The following is a 22,163-nucleotide window of genomic DNA, read 5'->3' on the forward strand; positions in this document are numbered from 1 at the left end:
TATTTTTTGGAGGTACTGGGGATTGAACCCAGGACCTTGTGCATACTAAGCATGTGCTCTACCACTTGAGCTATACCCTGCCCCCACAATGTGTCAGTTTAAAATGACATCCTGAGTTTTACGAAGAATGCTTATTAAAATCACATTTTCTGTTTCCAGAGTTACCTCCGCAAAGCGCCTGCATAACTCCCTCTCTGACAAATATCTGGCAGCCTTTGTTGATGGCTGATGAGAAGTCAGCCATCTGAGAGCCATCTGTCTTCACCGCCCCCTCCCCCTCCCACCAAAGTTCTTTTGGGAAGTTGGAGCCGAGAATTTATACCACATGCTTCCTTCTATCAGATCCGGAGCAGCGAGCCGGAGATCTCGCAAGTGAAATTTACTTTCTGATCATGATGAAGTTATTGGCTTTCTGTTGACATAAATTACATGGGTACCACAGCAGACGAAGCATCATTTTCTCTGTGCTGCACAGTTTTTATAATAGCAGCTGGATTTCTCAATGTAATTTTTCTTAGGGTCAAATTTTCTTCTCCAAGTATACTCGGTGATATGAAACGTGTCAGAACAAATCTAGCTATATCTTTATGTTCTTGCATTATTCAATTCCCAGATTCCATCAGGAAGATGGACAAGGAGAAAAACAATATACCATTAACGACAAAATAGGTATCTGATGCTACCCTGTACAGTATCAGTGCAAAACTGAAAGAATTCAACCCAAGGGAAAGGGGGAAGTTTCCACGATTTACTCCGAGCACCACTGCTCTCTGGGAAACAATACAGAGTTTCTACTGCTATTTATTTCTGGATTCTAGGACACCAGCGCCACAAGAAACACCCTTGGTTTAACAAGAGCTTTCAAGAGGAAAAGGAAACTATATTAAATACTCATCAACTGTAAAATGCAGTCCAATTAAGGAAATGCTAAAATGTGGGAAAGTATCCATCTCAGAATGAAGGGAAAGCAGCCAAGGAGATTCTGTCTCCTAGCAACTATGTCATTAGCACCTGCCTTAGACCGTGGCCATGGTGATCCCACACAGGAACCAAACGCAAGGTCGTAAACCTTGGGATCAAGATACAGAACAGGGGAGGGGGTCCCCAGGCCAAGTGGCATGGAGGGAGGAGCCATGCCTTGGGTGATTATGGGGTTGATCCCAGCTCTGCCATTCACTCCCTATGTGACCTGGGTCCTCAGCTTCCTTATCCATAAGTCAGGGATTTCTTCATTCATGCAAAAGATACTTATTATGAGTCTAAAATTTTCCATGCACTGTTCTAGACACTGATGCTACCTAACGGAACAAGACAGAGAAGGTCCCTGCCTTCCTGGAGCTTAGATTCTGGCAATGGGAACGGAGAGGGTGGGGCGCACAAAGAAGTAGACAAACAGAATAAGCAAGATCACCCCACACAGAGAGAAGTGCATAGAAGGAGACTGAACAGGGGCATGGAACAGCGTCTCAGGGAGGCAGCGTCACAGCTGAGACCACAAAGGGCTGGAGGCAAATCATTCAACAGAAAGGTGCCAGCCAGTAAAAGGCCCTCAAAGATGCTCAACATCGCTACTTAGTAAAGAAATACAAATCACACAGTGAAGTAATAAAAACCACAATGAAGTATCACCTCACACCAGTCAGGATGGCCATCACTGAAAAGTCTACAAATAATAAGTGCTGGAGAGGGTGTGCAGAAAAGGGAGCCCTCCTGCACTGTTAGCGCAGCTGCTATGGAGAACACTGTGGACGTTCCTTAAAAAACTAAAAATACTGTTACCATATCATTCAGCAGTCCCACTCTTGGGCATATATCCAGAAAAGACATAAACCATTATTTGAAAAGATATATGTACCCCAGTGTTCACAGCAGCATTGTTTACAACAGCCAAGACATGGAAACAACCTAAATGTCCATCGACAGATGACTGGATAAAGAAGATGTGGTGTGTGTTTATGTATGTATGTATGTATGTATACACACACACACACACACACACACACACACACACACACACACACTGGAATATTACTCAGCCATAAAAAATGAAATAATGCCTTTTGCAGCATGTGGATAGACCTAGAGATTATCATACTAAATCAGTCAAAGACAAATGTCATATGATATCACTTATATGTGGAATCTAAAAATAACACAAATGAACTTACTTACAAAACAGAAACAGACTCACAGACACATAAAACAAACTTATGGTTACCAAAGGGAAGACGGGGGGGATAAATTAGGAGTTTGCACTAATAGGTACACACAACTATGTATAAAATAAACAGCAAGGTCCTACTGTATAGCACAGGGAACCATGTTCAATATCTTATAGTAACCAATAATGGAAAAGAATCTGCAAACATATATATGTATAACTGAATCACTTTGCTGTATACCTGAAACCAACACAATACTGTAAATCAGCTATACTTCTATTTAAAAAAAAAAAAGTCCCCCAAAGAAGCAGATGACCGTGCTTGGGAAGCCATGGAAACGTGTGTGGTGACAGCAGAGCGGGCTGTAGGGAGAGGCGGGTGATGAGCCAGTAAGGTGGGAGGGCCACAGCACCGTGAGTTCGCTGGGTTCTACGTGGGAAGGGAAGTCATTTTAAACTAAGGTGACATGATCACATTTTTGTTTTAAAAATTCTCTCTGGCCGTGGTCATTCATGCAAGAGATGCTGGGGTGGGATAATGATGTCTATATGGTGAGGCTGTCTGGGGACCAGCACTGTGCCTGGCCACGCACGTGTGCTCCTAAAAGGCCACTCATCATTATAATACATACGGAACTTTGTGCCCATCTCCTCTTTCCATTTAATACATGGCATTACCTGATCAGCTCCAGGGCCTGTCTCCTCCACTAGACTCTGAGAGGGAGCTCTGTGAGCAGGAAGTCTGCTGGGGACTGTTCTCGGTATCGACACCTGTTGGAGAAGGGAGTGTAAATTATGCAGGACTGGGTAGCAGGAGGAGTTCACCATGATATCACTGAAGCAAAGACCTCACGTGGTCCTCCTGGGAGACGTGGGATGCACCTGCAGATCTGCCCCAAGCTGAAGCAAGGGGGCTGGAGCTTTGTAACCCACAGAATCAGTCATGCGATGTGAGTTGCCCAGGAGGATGTGAATGAGGAGAAGCAATTCAGCCAAGGCCAAGTCCAGGAGAGCTGGGGCTTCGGTCCCAGAGCAGGGCCCTCCAAAGCCACCACAGCATCCATCACATTGACGTAAAGGAACCTTGCCAGTTATTTAAGTGTCCATCACCACCCTTATAGGTCATCCTGGTGGTTTCAGGAGGCACATCTGAATTATAACCCCCTGGCTCTCAACACCAGCATTAAGAAGTGATCAGACTACAACCCACCTCAGTCATCCAGAGCACATTTTATTAACACAGATGGACCACGAGTCGGTTTATTAATTTCACAGGGGGACTTTAGGCCCTGGTAAGCACCACTCATGTAGTATACCATGAACTCAATTACAAGGAAGAAGCCAAACGTGTGATTATGATCAAAAATTCCTCACTGAGAACAGTCTCCCCCCACCCAAAAAAATGTATTAAAGGCTTCAGATATACAAATCTAAAAATATGTTACAACATTTAACATGAAGACCCAAGTTCATTTTTTTAAAATACGCTTTAAAATATACTGAGTGTCTCTCCTTCCCTGATTCTCCAATTATGGGAGGAAGGCTTTTTCACTGTTTTTCTCTTCGAAGGCTATCCTCTTCTCTTGTCCTCAGGCAGAACCAGGGCCGGGACTATGATGTCTGCTCGGCAGCCCGCGCCTGTTGGCTCCGCAAGTGGCCCTCGCTGCTGGAGGCCAGCTCCTTTGCTGGGTTCACCCTGCTGGCCTTCCCAGCAGTTTCAATCCAGGGGTGCTGGAGGACCTGGTGGGCCGTGTAGCGCTTTTTGGGGTCGACCACCAGCAACCGGCTCACCAGATCTTTGGCAGCTGTTGGAATGAGAGAAGGACGCGAAAATGAGATGAACACAGGAGGTTCCGAGTTTTTCTTCCCTGCACAGGAAGTAAGAGTACAGACATCCAGACTTGCACACGCGCTGTACCAGAGCCGCACTGTCCCACAGGACTTCCTGCCACGATGGAAACCTTCCATATCTGCAGTACCCACTGGGGACTACTGAGCATTTGAAATAGGGCTGGTGCACCTGAGGAACTGAATTCTTCTTGTATTCACTTTTTCTTTTCAGCAACATTATGTACAATAGCCAAGACGTGGAAGCAATGTAAATGGCTATCGACAGATGATAGATAAAGAAGATGTGGCATATTTATACCATGGAATATTACTCAGCCATAGAAAGAATCAAACAATGCCATTTGCAGCAACATGGATGGACCTGGAAATCGTCATACTAAGTGAAGTAAGTGAGACAGAGAAAGACAGATACCATATGTATTTACTTTTAATTCATTTACACTTACATTTAAATAGCCACTTGCAGCTAGGGGCTACCATACTGGGCTGGAGTCATGGGATCAGGCCCACCACTAACACCCATGGCGCCGCCCAGCCCAAGAGAACACGTGGAGGCCACATACCATACGTCTACATATTTTAAATTTGTAATTCAAACTACCAAGTTGTTAAATGAAATATGTCCAATCTTCCTTCCAAATTTGGTACATGTACCTTCACATGGACAAAACTGAAAAACATGGGCAAAGAGACCAAAGTGGTAAATAGTGCAAATTCAGAATTGATTTCATTTTCTGCCCAAGACCATGACTGATTCTAGAGAGACATGATAAGAGCTGGTGGGCCAGGCGGCAGACGTGGAGGAGAGACTGCTCTCCGGCTTGCTGGCTCTCCCAGGCCGGCTCCCTGAGCCTCTTCCCATCACTCAAGAATGCACAGGGGGAAAACACCCACTTTTCTTTATTTTACCGGGGGATGCCTCTTACTCAAGGTCCGTGGCTCACCCACCAATCACCCCTCCTCCACACCCACTGTCCAGGCACCTCTTGAGCATGGAGACCACAGGATTTCTCCTCCCCTACCCCATTCAAGTGAGCAAATTCTGCCCACAAAGTACCCCGTTCCCACTCGCCCCCAACATCACTCCTTCAGGGTTCTCAGAGGACTCAGGGGGTTGAGGGCCAGGTCTAAATGGAATTCCCAGACCCACATGTATGCATATGGACACCTGGATCCCCCCACCAACATGTCCACACTCTCCCTCTGCCCCCTAAACAGCCACGCCCTGGCACCCTCGCCACCGAGGGGAAAGGTGGGGGAAAGAGGTCTCAGAAACCTTGGAAGCGGGCTGAAGCCATCTGGGCAGGAAATCCTGGGGTCCCCAGTAGGTGGTCTAGAAGGGGGAGCCTGGGCTCTCGGAGCCACATCCTTTGGGCCCCCAGTCTCCTCACTTACGGGGAGGTTTGTAGCCAGAACAGGGTCCTCTAAGGCATGGGCCCAGGGCAAGGGCCACTGTAAGGAAATCTAAGCACAGCGCTGCGTAGAACTTTCTAAAACGATTTTTAGTCCTTCGATTCCCAACCTGCCGCTGCCCTGGTCAGCTCAAGACCCTCACTCCACGTGCAGCAAGCCACCCTCTGCCCACCTTATTTACATGGAAAACAAGAAGCTCTTCCCTTCCCTCAACCCCTAACCCCAGGCGACGGCCCCAGGGCTGAGGACAAGGGCAGTTCAGTATCTTAGATGACATGTTTAGGGGAAATTGAGGGGGAAGAGTTATCACTCCTATTCTATTTTTTAAGCTAAAGAGATTCAAAGACTCAAAACCTCCAATTTTCTAGCTTTCAATTTCACAAGGGCAGTGAGTCGTACAGACAAATCACTAGGGACAAGGGAAGAGATTCCACTTAACCGGGCCAAAACCAAGGAGGACCACATGTGCTTCTGCTCCACTAAAACCTGAGACCTTCACCCCGTGCCTTCCGGAGTCCCTGTGCTCCAAGTATGCCCTGCAGAACCCTGACTATTCCCATGTGAAGTAAGCACCTCCAGTCTGTCTGAGTCACAAAGACTTCTATATATGAGATGGCTTTGGTCTTCCCAAGTGAGGACTACACATTTCTGATCTTGTTCAGTTCTTTGGTTCTTTAATTGGCTTCAGAAAAAGTATTTGGCGATGAGAACTGATGGTCAGCCTCTTTCATTTCATCTCAAAGCAAGTCATGTTTTCAGGATGCTACGGAAAGCTACACAAACCTAGCAGGAAATACAGGATGAAGCACAGCCCGGGTACCACATGGGATCCCTGTGTGCCGTTTTATACACCTGACTGAAAACCCAGGCGGAGGGGCCCCAGCTCTCCATGTCCTTCCCTCCTGCTCAGGAGGCCCCGAGCCTCACCGTCAGAGATGTTGTCCCAGTACGGAGCCAGGAACTCGAAGCGGCCCAGCTGGATGATGTTGAAGAGCTCATCCTGGTCCCTCTCAGGGCTGCGGAACGGGGGGAAGCCACACAGCAGAATGTAGAGGATCACGCCGGCCGCCCACATGTCCACCTCCAGCCCGTACCCTGTGCAACAAAGGAAGAGGCACAAGCGAACCTGAGACCAGGCTGGGTCAAACGTCAGGAGGTCGACAGCGGAGAACCGGAGCTCAAGGTCACAGAGGACGACCTCAGCTCTCGGTAAGCAAGAGCCACTTACAAAGACACAGGTGTGCCCCACCGCCCAACCACACCTTCCCTTGCTGCCGAAGCCTACAAGCACAGGGTCTACACCAGGGTTACTCAAGGTTTGGGCCAGGACTGGCTGACCTTTGTGATCCTTTATTATTAGTCTGGGATAAAATGAGCACAGAAATGGAAAGTAAGCATCTGGAAACTCGGAGCAGTTTGACATGACCAGGACACCCCACAGCATGGTCAGTGGATGCCTCTGGTTCAACACTGTACAGGTCAGTCCAGGGCTTGTCCCCCACACATGGTAACTCAAACATGGTGTGAGCTGTGTTCTGGCACCCTGTGGCAGGACCACCTGCAGGTCCATCCACATGGCTCTGGAGATTTTCCCTGGTCCTTCACCGAAGATGTCCGAGATGCCCTGGTCGACACCAGCTATGTCTACTCCTATCCGTTCATTTCCTGCCCTCATTCAAAACACAATCATTTACTGGGTTTTTTTTTTAAGGACTAGAAAAAGACTGATGCTATTAGCTGTATCCTCCATGCATGTGTACATACACACATTTATACTGTCTTCAACAGATTTAGGGGGGAGGGTATAGCTCAGTGGTAGAGCATGCACCTAGTACGTATGAGGTCCTGGGTTCAATCCCCAGTGCCTCCATTTAAAAATAAATAAACAAATAAACCTAATCACCCCTCCTCAAAAAAAATTAGAATCATGTTGTGCATATTCTGTAGCCTATGTGGTTCATTTAATATTACACCACGGCGTTTCCTATACAGGAATTTTCTATGAAGAACAGGAAAACCATTCTTCAAAAACATGATTTTTAAAACTGTGTTATTTACAACTATAAGTAATTCTGTGATGGATTAAACATTAAACATGAATATGTAATACTAGTATATATTAATACAGATTAAATATCTGTGCTCTTCTCTAATTATATTCTATTTTTGTTCCAAGCACAAATTGCCTTTATTGGCTCACAGATCCAAACGATGGGACAGGCTGGTGTGGACATGACCTCAGGGCTGTGTTTCTGCCTCTTCCTCAGCAGGTCAGCCTCATCCCTCTGATTATAGCTTAAAGTAACTTTCTAATAGTTAAATGTGCAAAATAATATTTTGATACCTATTGCCCAATTATCCTCCCAGAAGTTTATTAACAGAGGTATATACATTTCCAAACACTTTCTAATATTTTCCCTTTGGGAAAGGAAAATACTTGGCAATTTTAATTTGGAAGTTAGATATTCAGTATTAAGCCCTTGAGTAACGTTATCAAGGCACAAATAAGCAGAAAAATATTAAGGGAATAACTCACTAACGACTGCTTTCTGGACAACTTTAACGGTCTTTTCTTAGTTCTGACCATCTTTCACTCACTCTTGGGAATGTCTCGCTCAGCTAGACTCCCCATCCTCTTGAAATTCACGCCTCAGCCTCATCACACTTTCCTGGTCCTCTTCCTGCCTCCGGGCTGCCCAGACATTGGCCGACCCTCCTTCTCTCTCTCATCTCCTCACTCCTGGTCCCCCCTCAAGAATCTGTCTTTGCTTTCCCTATGATCCAGCAATCCCACTCCTGGGCATGTAGCTGGAGGAAACTCTAATTTGACAAGATACATGCACCCCAATGTTCACAGTAACACTATTTACAATAGCCAAGACTTGGAACCAACTTAAATGTCCACCTACAGATGACTGGACAAAGAAGTTGTGTTATATATACACAATGGAATACTATTCAGCCATAAAAAAGAATGAAATACTGCTATTTGCAGCAACAGGATGGACCTAGAGATTATCATACTAAGTGAAGTCACTCAGACAGAGAAAGACAAATATCATATATCACTTATATATGGAATCTTAAAAAAATGACACAAATGATTTATTTACAAAACAGAAGCAGACTCACAGACATAGAAATAAAACTTATGGTTACCAGAGGGGAAAGGGATGGGAGGGAGAAATTGTGAGTTTGTGATTTACAGATAAAAACCAACATATATAAAATAGATAAATGACAAGTTTATATTGTATAGCACATGGAACTATATTCATAACTTGTAATAACCTATAACAAAAAAGATGCATATATATACATATATGCATATGTGTGTGTGTATAACTGAATCACTGTGCTGTACACCAGAAACTAACACAACATTGTAAATCAACTATACTTTAATTGAAAAAAAAAAAAGAATCTGTCTCTGGCTGCTCTTGCTGGCTCATTCTCCCACCGGTCTGGCTGCCATCCCTGTGTTGGACAGCTCTGTGTATCCATCCTGGTATCTCTAAAAAGTCAATGTGTCCAAAACTTCATTCACTCACCCCCATATCCCAAAGGAGTTTTCCTTTCCAATCTCCTGTGTTAGCTGGTGCTAGCACTCACATTCTGGCTTCCCAGAGTCCACAGAGATGACCTGCTTTCATTCCTCTCTTACCCAGCTCAGTAATGCTTCCATTAAAATGTCTACAGTCACTCAGGATTCTCCTGTCCCACTGTCATCACATTAGCATGACTACTACACTGGCCGCACTGGGTCCAAACTCATTTGTGGGGAATCCAGGCTCAACCTAATCATCCAACCGAATACCCCTCTGCTCCATTGAGCTTAATCTTCTCAACGTCTCCACCAGCCCAGCTCCGTGCATGTTCTAGTCTCTGCATCTTAGCTTCCCTGATGCTCCTGCTGCTGGGATAAAATTACTCCCTTCTCCCTACCACCAACCTGACAACACATCCAGACCCTTCCCACCTGTAGCCATCACAGGTGATTAACATGATTTCTCTAGGAGGGCCATGACAGCTAAACAGTTACTCACATACTGGAGCCATATAATAGTAACAATGATTTCCTTTTATATACTTTACATAGTGGGTCACTGAAACAGTCCATTGGCCCCTGATACAATAGATGAGCAAGTAATAAATATTATTCATGGGGTCTGAAATGGGACGCCCTTTTCCTTTAAATGCAAGATTGGTGAAGGAATTTTTAAGCCAATTACGTAAGAACTGCTTCAACTCTCTCCCATGAGAGCTAGCCTTGGGTCGGTGGCACAAATGGCCTTGCTTGCTTGAGTTCCCAACCCAATTCTCCACCATTTTTCATCTCATTGTCCTGCCAATACACACACACACAAACACACACACACAACACACTCCCGCACAACTTCTTTTCTGTAATAAGTGCAGCCCTGATGAGGAAAAGGTTCTCACACTGTGGTCAAGGTGACCTACTTCAAGCATTTCCACTAAAGTCCACATACAAGTTCAGTGCCAAATCTCTCAGATTTTTGACTGCTCCATATTGAAAAATATAAAATTTAAATATTAAAAATTAAACATCTGTCAGTAAGTGAACTAGAGTCCCACAGAGCAATGTGTAACGCTTACCTTTCTCGGAAAGAATTTCGGGAGCTACGTAAGTCGGAGTCCCACACACAGTGAATATAGGTCTCACCACATGCTTTGCTAGACCAAAATCGGCCAGTTTCAAGGTGGTAGATTTGTCCTCATTTCGCTGAACCTGTAAGAAACCAAAATCCCCAAACCACCAAAACTGTGATGAGAACAAAGAAGGAAAACTGAGACAATCAGCATACACGGTCAGGATAAGCAAACAATAAACCACACAAGCTTATGGATTAGCCCGACATTGACAAACCCAACATAATCTCAGTGACAAGTGTTCACTAAGGAACCAACAAGTTAGACTTACTCTGCTGTCCAATATGGTAGCACCATGTTGTCACAGATGGCTATTGATTTTAAATTAATTAAAATCAAACCAAATTAAAAAGTTGGTTGCCCAGACGCACTAGCCACATTTCAAGTACTCAAGAGCCATCCATGGCTAATGGCTACCATATTGCACAGTGCAAATCTAACATTTCCATCATCACAGGAAGCTGCATTGAGCAGCACTGAGTTAGAACAAGGATCAATGGTATTTTGAGCACAGGCTAGCTTTAACAAGAACTAGAAAATGCCTATGAGGGATGCAAAGTCTGGGCAGAGGGAAAACAGATAGGAAAAAGAAGGTTTAGAATGAAGAAGTAGACAAATAAGCAGTGGAAGGATGTTCATCATATACCCTAATTTGGGGAACTCAGGAAGTAAGAATCCAGCAGACCAGGAGTCTTTAAGTCTAATTCAAAGACTTGCAGCTAGACGGTCTTGAATAAATTTCTTTACTCATCTGAGCCTCCATTTTCTCATTTGTTAAATTAAAAAGAGGGAGGTGATAATTTCCAGCTAACAGGCTTATGTCAGGAGTTCCATTCAACGACTGTAATCTAGCCTGCAAAGTCAGCCCCAAAGTGACCAACAGTTCCAGACTGCCCGGAACTGAGGGGTTCCTAGGATGTGGGACTTTCATTATTAAAACAAGAACAGTGTGAGGCAAACCAGGATGAGGTGGTTATCCAGTCTGCACGTAATACAAAAATAATCGATGCTATTGAACTGAGATATATTCCTATGTATTGGAATTGACAAAGTGGGTTCTGTTAACATTTTCATGAAGGTGAAAGAAATCATCTCTGATTCTTCCTTTAGACTCCTGCAGGTTTTAGAGCAGAGAAGAATTAGTCATTTTTTAAAACAGAGAAAAGATACAGCTACCCTCCTTATAAAATTAACACAGAGCATCAACTGTTCCCCTTTGTCCTCATCAAAACATATCCCATCCGGGTCTCATCTCCTCAAACAAGCCCAAGCGATTGGCTTTCAGATCTCTGGTCAACAGATTCCCACTGCCAAGGTCATGTGTCCTGCCCTCCCTGACCCTCAAGGTACATATCTGCATGTCAGGTGATGATTGTTAGGAAAAGTTGGGTCTTAAAGAAATGAATCTCAAGAGGTGAGCTTAGCAAGAAATAATAAAACTAAAGATATGTTACATCTCACATCAAAAAAAAAAAAACAACCCACAATGAGGGGGACAAACTTAGCAGGTCTTGCAGCAAGTAAAAGACGCATGGTACCCTCGTGTTCTGGAGGCAGGTCTCCACTTTGGGAAAAGGTTAAATAGTTGTGCACAAATCAACCTCCTTCAACCCGAACAAGTAAGGAGAAAGGCAACCCAAGAGGAGGTCTGGACTCCAGACATCAGAGAATGTTAGAGCAGCTGCCTCCCCCACCCAACCCCACCGATGAGTGTCACCTTGGCAGACGTTTTAGAACAACAAGAAATAAAGGCACAAGCCAAAGGGTTCTCACACTCCCTTGATTTCTGGGATGGAGGAAGCTAAACACACCTGGGTGATACCTGACTGATTCCAATTCAGCTGCAGCAGCCCTGGGCCCTGGGCTGGCTGCGCTCTGCAGGCACCCCAGCCAGCCCCACCTCGCAGCTGGTCTGTGCACACCTGGAGGATCCTGGCTCCATTTCCGGCAAGTGTTCTGAGCCTTTTGAGCAGCCCTGCCACCCAATCATCACTCTGACCTCATCTGGGACCCAGAGTAAATTTCTCTTGGTGCTCCAACCGAACCACAGAAATCAGCCAGCACCATCTCTAAACAGAGAGCTTTGAATGAAAGATTCTGCAAGGGGGCATCTTTTCCTCCCTTAGTGTCGTCTGCTTCCTGGGAAAGATGCAGCCCGCCCAAGACCTGTCGTTACAGCCTACCTCGCACCTTCCTCCTAATGTAAAGGACAAAGCTTGGGGCTGCCAAGGGTCTCAGGCCCAGAGGGGAACTGATCCATAAGACAACAGAGATAATAGTGGAATCTTAAAAAAAAAAAATGCACTCATAGAAACAGAGAGCAGAAAAGTGTTTGCAGGTCTGCGAAAGTGGGGAGGTGCTGGTCATGGGGTACCAGCTCTCGGTTACGAGATGAGTAAGTTCTGGGGATCTGATGTCCAGCATGGTGACTGTAGTTAATAATTTTTTATTTTTTATACTTGAAATTTGCTGAGAGCAGATTTTAAGTGTTATCATAAAAAAAAGTAACTAAGAGGACACTTTAAATATATTAAATATGTATTTAAATATCTATTTTGCCAATTATACCTCAGTAAAGCTCAGGGCAGTGGGTGGCAGGAATTAATGCAGTTTTATTTAAAACATACTGTTAAATCTAAGAGTAAATAATGGTTTGTTTGTTTGGTTTTTTTTTGAGGCAAGTTGTCAAATCTTTATTTTCCCCTTAAAACAAACAAACAAAAACCAAAGAAACAAAGCCAGTTCCAGCCCTTACTGCTGTCTTTATCTTGAAGCCTGTCAGCCAGCAGGTGTTCCTGGGGACTCGGCCACACAGCAGTGCACCCAGGGACACAGCCACCCTCCACCAGGAGGGATCACTCCCCGGCCCTGCTCAGCCTGAGGGATTTACAGCAAAAGCCCTTTTTGTAACAACAACCTCTGGTCCACCTGCTTCTGGACCTTTGTGGGGGGCTCTGGATGAGGCCTCCTCACCTCCTACAACAGAAAGAACCCTTTGCTGGATGATTCAGCGTCATACACCAGCTACAAGCATGGACTCTAAAGCCGACATCCCATGTCAGGACTCAGACTCCGGCTCGCCGTTCACTACATACCGTTCACTACGTAACCGTGTCTCCATCACCTTGCTTGTCAAGTAGGGATGTGAGAGGCCTTACAGGACGGCGATGAGGATTAAATGAATTAACATTTGTAAGGTGTTATAAGCAGTGCCTGGCACCGAAGCAGCACAACAGAAGTGTTTGTTAAGTAAACCGTATTATTTTAGCCTCCACAAAAGCTCACTTGTGAAGAGCGGGACTGACTTCAGGCAAAAACCAGTTCAGAAAGTCAGACTTGATGCCCCCTGCTCCCCTTTCAGGATCGCCTAGTCCAAACCAGGCCTGGCCCTGGTCTATCTCTGCCATCAAGGCTCCACCCCCCTCCTCTATTCTTACCTGCCCCACATATCATGGTAGAAGCTGATTACTCAGGTGCAGGTGAGCTGGGTGGTTAATTCGAGTGCTACCTGGGTGATCTCATCCAAGTGAGACTCACTGGAGCCACTAGGGCTGATGGAGAAATCTTCAACTTGTCTGCAGGTGCACACATTCACATTTCTACTGGAACCCCCATCAAGGTTCCCAAAGCTCCTCCCAGCACTGGGAGGGCGGGAGGGCCACGGGGAGGGCTCTGGTGCTCCCTGTGTCCCATCAGACCCACCGGCACAGCGACACCTGGAAACGCAGGGCGGGCAGCCACTCCCCAGGCTCCCCAGACACGGGTAAGTGCGCCCAACCTGCTCTGGTTCCTGCCAGAGAGCGTACATCTCTGTAGCAGAGAGTGTCTTCATGACAGCCCCAGTCACCACTGGGCAATCTAATCCATGTCTCCATAATGAACCTAACCAAATGGAAAACCCTAGATGCAGAACGAAAACGCACTTCTGCTCCGGTCTGTGCATCGAGACAGACGCAGCCTGAGAGGAGACAAGGGAGGTAATTATTAGAATAATTCACACTAGAAAATCTAGTTTGGAAGGGAAAGAAAAAAAAATAGCGTGCTGCCTTAAGTTTCCAGATGGACCGTCTACATGAATCACATTTGCTGGGTGACTGCTGCAAAAAATATGCCCCTCGCAAATATTTGTAAATAGGCTCAACCAAATGATCAGCATGAAAAGCACGTGGCTGACTGAATACACCAAAATAAAGTCTGTACTCCCATGCGAGGGAACAAACATCCCCTTCCTCACAGAAGCCCCCAACTCTAAAATCTGACTTCACTGGGATGGAAGACGATTAAATAAGGTGGACGTTTGGTCTTTTCTTTAGAAATTTTTCTGAAATAAATTAAGGCTAAAATTTTTAAAAATAATAAAATTTAAAAATGAGTAAATTCTGAAAATGTATTATATTTAACGTTCAGATGCTGATGGAGACACTTTCAAACGCCAAATCTGTTTTGTTTTAATTCTATGATTCCCTTTCTAAAATAATTGCATGTTGTTTCTCACCTCCATAGCGTTTTCCTTTGAGTCTCAGCCTTATCCCTGTATGGTGCAGAGCCCGAGGGATGGTTAGGATCTGCAGAGTTGTCTGTCCCTTCCAGAAAGTGAGAATGCTCAGTGTTTTTAATTCTTCCATCCCTAGCCTCTGACATTTTCCTGAGATGTCAGTGTGACTTGAGACTTCCCATTTATTTCACCCACAGGCGCAGCTTAATGAATTACATTTAATTCTCTGTCAGTGTGAGTTTTGCTTTTGTTTTTTGTTTTGTTTTGTTTTCCAACAGGCACCTCATATTCTTGGCCTAGGACAGCTCTTATCTGAATCCTTGAATCTGAATGAGTGACATCCTCAGTGGAATAACTCTTCCTCCTAAAATCTGGGGAACTTCTGAAACCATCAAATTGTCCACCCAAACGGAAAACTTGTCGAAAACATCCTCCCCCAGGACTACTGTTCACCTCCGACTGAAATCTCAAGATGGAAAAGGTCCTGTGTTGTCATGTGGACATCACACGGCACTCCAGCCCACGTACAGTCAGCTTAACTTGTGAGGACGTTCGCCCCATGTCCATTCAAAATTCCGCCCCCTCCTCTGTTTTCGAAATCTGCCTTCTGGGAAGGACACATTCCTTCCAAAGAAGGGAAACTAGTACCAGGATCTCTCAGGTTGCCTCTGGCTTCTGTAACAGGCTCCCAAGTGGTACTGATGCTGCGTCTCTAAGCTCACATCTGAGCATCCTCAACCTGACCCCTATAGGACCTGGTCTCCTGACCTGCCACCCCCTCTCACTCCTCCCTACGCTAAGTGCAGCTCCTGAATCAGCAGCATCAGCATCAGCTGGGAGCTTGTTAGAGCTCTCAGGCTGCCCCAGGTCTGCTGAACCAGAATCTGCATCTCTACGAGACCCCGGGTGATTCTTCTACACAGTAAAGTTCTAGATAATCCCTACTTCATTAATGCCTCTTTAAATAAAGGATGCCCAGAAATGAACACCACACACCAGGTATGATTTGAACAGAGCCATGAACCTCAGAACTCAGTTGACCAGGCACCGGGTGCCCATCAAGGCAAAGACCCCACTATAAATCTCCTACTTGGACATCCCTGCCTCAGAAATCTTTTGGAAGAGATCACAACATGCGTCCACCATTTATGCCGCTTGGACATAATTATTATTTTGAGCTGAAGACACTTAAGAAACAGCAGACAGGAAGCATTCTCTGACCCTTTCTTCCTAAAAGCAGGACATAAAATTGCCCATAAGAAGGGCCCCTCTTTGTACCAGGAAAGGTGGAACGCTCTAAATCCCCAGGGACTGGCCAACGAGGAGACACACTGAGAGGAATTTACATGATAAGCCTACAGAAGCAACTCACTCTCCACTAGGTTCCACCAGCATTTACCTTCCACAGTCTGCAGCCCCTAGAAGCCTAAACCCTTTTCCTTTGTCACTTCTCTAAAACTACTGTTTTTTGTTAAGATGCTATATAAGTCCTTTCCGTCACTCATCCGAGCTTCTCCCACGTGTATGCACACTACACACGTAAATGATTTCTGTTTTCCTCTTGTTCATGTCTTTCATCAGGTTAATTTCCAGGGCCCAGTCACAGAATCTAAGAGGACAGAGGAAAAAGATTTCCTTCCTCCCTTCACCTTCCTGAGCCATGAGCCATGATAGGTGAAGGGCCCACCCACAGCCGCATTGCCCATATCTGACCTTGCCCTCAGCCCACATCTCCATCTCTCTGTCTGCAGGTCTATCTAAACTCACTGTTCTGGGGCTCATTTTTAATTGCCCTCTAGCCAAGAGGGTGTTAGAGATTAATTTCCAAGGCACTGTAATGACTCTTGATCCATCTGCATCCATCATTCTTTCTTCCTGCCACACCAAAGCACCCTGCCCTGAATCCAGGCAATCCCTATTATTTACATCAGCATCCAGATCACATCTGGACGGTTTCAAAGCTTCAAGTGGACTCTTCCTGAGCCATTAGCAACCTCCTCTCCCTCAAGAGCACAGCCATTTAAATGTGACCTTGCAATTAGCATCTTTGATCAGAAGAGGGCAGCAGTGAACAAACCAAACGGCAAGTGGCTACTCTAAGACTAATCAATGCAGATAAGGCTTGTTTTTGACGACTTCTTACTTGATTTCTCACTTGGTCCTGCAAGGTTCCTCTGGCCTTTTCCCTCCAAGGTTTCCTTTCCAATCGGCTGTGAGGCCTGAAATGATCTTAGAAACCAATTTACAACGAAACGCCAATGCCTAAAATCAATCTACATTTCAACAGCAAAAAATACTGTAAAACAAAAATGACAGAAAAAAAATCACTGGGGACAGTTTTCCCTGGGAACCGTCACAGGACAGGTCACTGACATGCCTTTGGTGTTTACACAGCATGCCAGGTTGGTTTTTTCTACTTAACATCTCACATTTATTCAACAAATATTAATAAGATGCCCACATGTGCCAGGCACTGTTCTAGGTACCTGGAATACAGCAGAGGATGAAATGGATAAAGTCTATGCTCTTGTGAAGCCTTCTGTCTATTAATAAATAATATTCAGGTGAATGTGTCCCTGGGTTGTGTGTTAAGTGTTATAAAAAGTCAGGGAGTGATAAGTGATATAAAAAATAAAACATGGGATAAAGGCTGTGTTGTCTAGTACAGTATCCACAACCACATGTGACTATTTTTAAACACAATTTAAAGTTCAGTTCTGCAGACCTCCAAGGTACATTTCGAGTGCTCACACAGCTGGTGGCTACCTACTGGGCAGTACAGATATGGGACCTTTTCAGCATCACAGAAAGTTCCGTTGGATAGTGCCAATGTAGGAATTTTATGTGCATGATTATAAGCCCACGAATGGTATTTGGCAAAATTCTAAAGGTCAAGGCCCTACCCAGTAAAGCCAAAGTTATAACAAACAGAATGACTATTGCTGTGGTCAGCATTAACTATTCATGGGCCTCCAGTGGTCCCTGAGACCTAAGAAGGTCAAAATATCAGAGGTGTTTCCTAGAGGGGAAATTTACCACCTCGAGCAGGCATCGTGGGCCCAGGGTCTGGCGGAGCAGCCCGTGGAAGATCTCAGACAAATCATCCTTTCCTCCGATTCTGTGTATCCCACCCAGCTGACTGAAAGGGATTTTAAGAATCTGCCTAAATATGGAAAAGTGGAGTATTACTGCCCAAAATAGTGCACTAGAAATTAGTTTAAGAGGGATTTATACTATCTTTTCCCCTCTCCCTCTCTCTATACACACACACACAAACACACTCACTCTCTATATATTCTCTGTATATATATATATATATACACATATATATACTCTCTATATTCTCTCTATATATATTATACATATACTCTCCTCTCTCTATATATTTATTCTCTCTCTATATATATACTGTCTACATATACATACACACTCTTATATTCTCTCTATATATACTCTATATATTTATACTCTCTATGTACACACTCTCTCTACATATATATACTCTCTATATGTATTGTCTATATATATATGTACATACTCTCTATATATATACTTTATAATGTACACACTGTATATAGATACTGTATAATGTACACCTCTGTATATATACTGTCTGTCTATATACTCTCTATATATACTATCTATATATGTGTACACACTATATATATATTCTTTCTATATATATCTATATAGATATGTCTATATTCGCCTCTATAGCAATCCATCCCTCCCTCTCCTCTCTTTCTTTTTTCCGTCCACCCTTCCTCTCCACACCCTGACAGAGCCCCTAACAGGCTGGACATCTGAAGGAACTAGAACCAGGGGGTCTCATGTTACAGCATTTAGACAGCTAGACCTTAGACCTCGGACACTTGTTGAAGAGATTTACCGAGTTGCTCTCTCAGATTCAGGGCATTTTGAAAATAAAGGATTTCCAGAAACATCATCTTAGACCCTGACGTGGCTCAGAGAATCATTCTCTTAGAAAGGTGACAACACACTTGAACACCAGAGTTAGGAGGACAGGGGAGACTGCTGTTATTCGCCAGGTGACCTGAACCTCAGGACTCCTTGGGGACAATGAGGTCACAACCATAGAAGGTACTCAACAAATTTGATAAGTATGAACCATGCTCTTAGGTAGCCCTTGTTGCAGACAGTAACTTATCAGACATGCACTGTCTTAGGTGACTATTTCGAAAGAAACTAAGAGAAGGAAGAAAACCCCAATTATCAAGATGACGCAGGATCTAGAATTTTGAAGACTTCCTGAAACTGCTAACTATGCAGTCAAACCTGGACATACACAGGTTCACTGACTCTAAGAACACTCTTTATTTTCCTGGAAACTGCTAAAATGGGTGCTGAGAGGCACTCCCACTGATAGAAACCTAAAGTCATAACTGATGCTTCCTGGTGGAATGCATCCCAAGGTTCTCCAGATGAGTTCTGTCTCTTATTGAGCTGTCTTCCTGTCAAAATGATCGATATTGGCTGATAACCTAACGACTTGCATTACTGTATTTTTTCTGTAGGGATTTCATGTGGATTTCCTGAAATCCACATTTCTTGATTTTATTAAGTGTATCTTAACAAGATACACTTCATGGTTGTTATTAACTTGTTAACTAATGTGACTGATGTATAAATGCATTCATGACTACTTGGACCGTCCATGAGGGGGTGTGGACCCCTCTGTCGGGAAAGCTAAGGGGAAAGGAGATGGACATTGGAACTGGTGGAAGAGAAGTCACGCTGATTCGGGAGAATTATGCATCACAGAACCACTAGCTAATAGAGCAAGGATCACTGAGTTGTTCTTGTACGTCAAAATAGATGGGAGGGAAACAGCTCAGTGGCAGAGCACGTGCTTAGCATGCATGGGCCCTGGTTGATTCCCCAGTACCTCCATTAAAAAAAAAAAAGTAGAAGTAGAAAAAGAACCTGGAATTAAGATGAATAAAATGAAAAAAAGGCACAAATGAACTTATTTACAAAATAGAAACAGACTCACAGACAGAAAACAAACATGGTTACAGGGGGGAAGGGGGTAGGAAGAGATAAATTGGGAGTTTGAGATTTGTAGATACTACTATATAAAAAATAGGTAAACAACAGTTTCTTCTGTATAGCACAGAGAACTATATCCAATATCTTATAGTAACCTATAATCAAAAAGAATATGAAGAGGAATATATGTATGTACATGTATGGCTGAAATATTATGCTGTACACCAGCATAATTGTCACACATTATAAACTGACTACACTTCAATAATAATGATTGGACAGGTTTATTTTAAAGGGAGAAAGGTCATGGAGTGTGTTCGGCTATTTTTTAACCTTCCAGACTTTCCTTGCCATCCTTTGGGACAGCAGTCACTGTCCTGTCCTAGTCACATGCGTCTGTTTCTACTTAGAACCAACGAGAGGCCAGAAAGAGGGCACTGCCTTTGTCCTTGATCAAACTGTGACCCGTCCCCACAACACCCCACCACCATTTCTCCCGGATGCCACGGGCCTCAAGCTCTCCAGAGCTACAGCACCAACCTACCCATCTCATTCCTTTCATCCTTGTTTCCAGAGCAGGAACCTGTCCCTTCTCTTCCTTATTCCAGGACAAATGTTCTCAAAGGACCTCACTCGTTTCTGCCATCCCTTCAGCCTCTTCCCCTGCCCCACTCACACTAAGCTTTCTTTGCCAGATGCAGTATCTCGGCTGTCACCTGGCCTGTCCGCTTCCTCTTCTGCATGGGCTGTGCCGGTCATCATCACCTCCCCGGCTCCTATTTGCTTCCTCCCCTCCTCCCAGGACCCAGTCAACACCACACCGCACCTTCCAACCAGCCAAGGGAGCACACGCTGGCAGAAGAAGCAATTAACACTCATATTTCTGCAAGCTGGAGATTCTCATAATTAAAATTTCTTCTGCAAGATCTCAGGAGCCTAAATAACCCTAAGGGAAGAGAAGTATCTTATCAGGAAGTGTGATCAGAAGAAACAGCTCAGCTATATGGGCCTAAAATTTTACTCTTGGGCCCAATTATCGGATATAAATATTTCTGTTGATTAAAACCACATGATAAGCTTGCTAGATCCATTAGGAGCTCTGAGCACATTCTGAAAGTCTCTAGCAGCCTCAGCTACAATCAGCCATGTCACCAAAAGTTAGTTTTAACATAATTACTCCTCTAAGTTTAGCAAAGACAGGTCATAATACAATCGCCATCCATTAAAGGAAGACACAGCTACTTTGATAATACAAAGCTCACACAAGTGTGGAACACTAAATTAAAGGCACCTGAAGAACATTAATTAATGGACAGTAGTCACCATGGTGATACTTACTAACATTAACTCTCAGAGGACCAGCCAAGTCTGTAACGTAATTACCATATCATCAAGTGTAGAGATGACAAAAAGATTATACATCATGACCAAGTGGGGTTCATCCCAGGGACACAAGGGTGGTTCAACATACACAAATCAATCAATGTAACATATCACATCAATAAGAGAAAGGACAAAGACCACATGATCATCTCAATCGATGCAGAAAAAGCATTTGATAAAATTCAACACCCATTTATGATAAAAACTCTTGCCAAGGTGGGTATAGAGGCAACATATCTCAACATAATATAAACTATATATGACAAACCTACAGCCAGCATAGTACTCAACTGTGAAAAACTCAAAAGCTTCCCACTAAAATCTGGGACAAGACAAGGATGCCCACTATCACCACTCCTATTCAACATAGTCCTGGAAGTCCTAGCCACAGCAGTCAGGCAAGAGAGAGAAATAAAAGGGATCCAAATTGGAAAAGAAGAGGTAAAAGTGTCACTATATGCCAACGACATGTTACTATATATAGAAGGCCCTAAAAGGTCCACACAAAAACTTCTAGAGCTGATCGAAGAATTCAGCAAGGTAGCAGGTTACAAGATTAACGTTCAAAAATCAGTGGCATTTCTTTACACTAACAACGAATCAACAGAAAAAGAAAGTAAAGAAACAATCGCCTTTAAAATAGCACCCAAAGTAATAAAATATCTAGGAATAAACCTAACCAAGGAGGTGAAAGAATTATACACAGAAAACTATAAACTGTTGATGAGGGAAATTAAAGAAGACTTTAAAAAATGGAAAGATATCCTATGCTCTTGGATTGGAAGAATCAATATTGTTAAAATGGTCACACTGCCCAAGGCAATCTACATATTTAATGCAATCCCTATCAAATTACCCAGGACATATTTCACAGAACTAGAACAAATTATAATAAAAATTTTTATGGAACCATCAAAGACCTAGAATTGCCAAAGCATTACTGAAGAGAAAGAAAGAGGCTGGAGGAATAACTCTCCCAGACTTCAGACAATACTATCGAGCTACAGTCATCAAGACAGCATGGTATTGGTACAAAAACATATAGACCAATGGAACAGAATAGAGAGCCCAGAAATGAACCCACAAACTTTTGGTCAACTCATCTTTGACAAAGGAGGCAAGAATATACAATGGAATAAAGACAGTCTCTTCAGCAAATGGTGTTGGGAAAACTGG

General features: G+C 44.0%; 1 protein-coding gene across 1 annotated transcript in view; it reads right to left on the reverse strand.

Moving 5' to 3' along the window:
• Positions 1-3,381: 3,381 nt before the first annotated feature.
• The window catches only part of DCLK3 (doublecortin like kinase 3), a 50,094-nt gene continuing 31,312 nt past the window's right edge, over positions 3,382-22,163 (reverse strand). The window contains exons 3-5 of the mRNA XM_072940964.1: positions 10,046-10,178; positions 6,353-6,520; positions 3,382-3,966 (exon numbers count right to left, since the gene is read on the reverse strand). Of these exons, the coding sequence (XP_072797065.1) occupies positions 3,773-3,966; positions 6,353-6,520; positions 10,046-10,178 (495 nt within the window). The 3' untranslated portion in view covers positions 3,382-3,772. The remainder of the gene's footprint in view (positions 3,967-6,352; positions 6,521-10,045; positions 10,179-22,163) is intronic.

The sequence above is a fragment of the Vicugna pacos genome, chromosome 17, assembly GCF_048564905.1.
Source record: "Vicugna pacos chromosome 17, VicPac4, whole genome shotgun sequence".
Lineage (NCBI taxonomy): Eukaryota > Metazoa > Chordata > Mammalia > Artiodactyla > Camelidae > Vicugna > Vicugna pacos.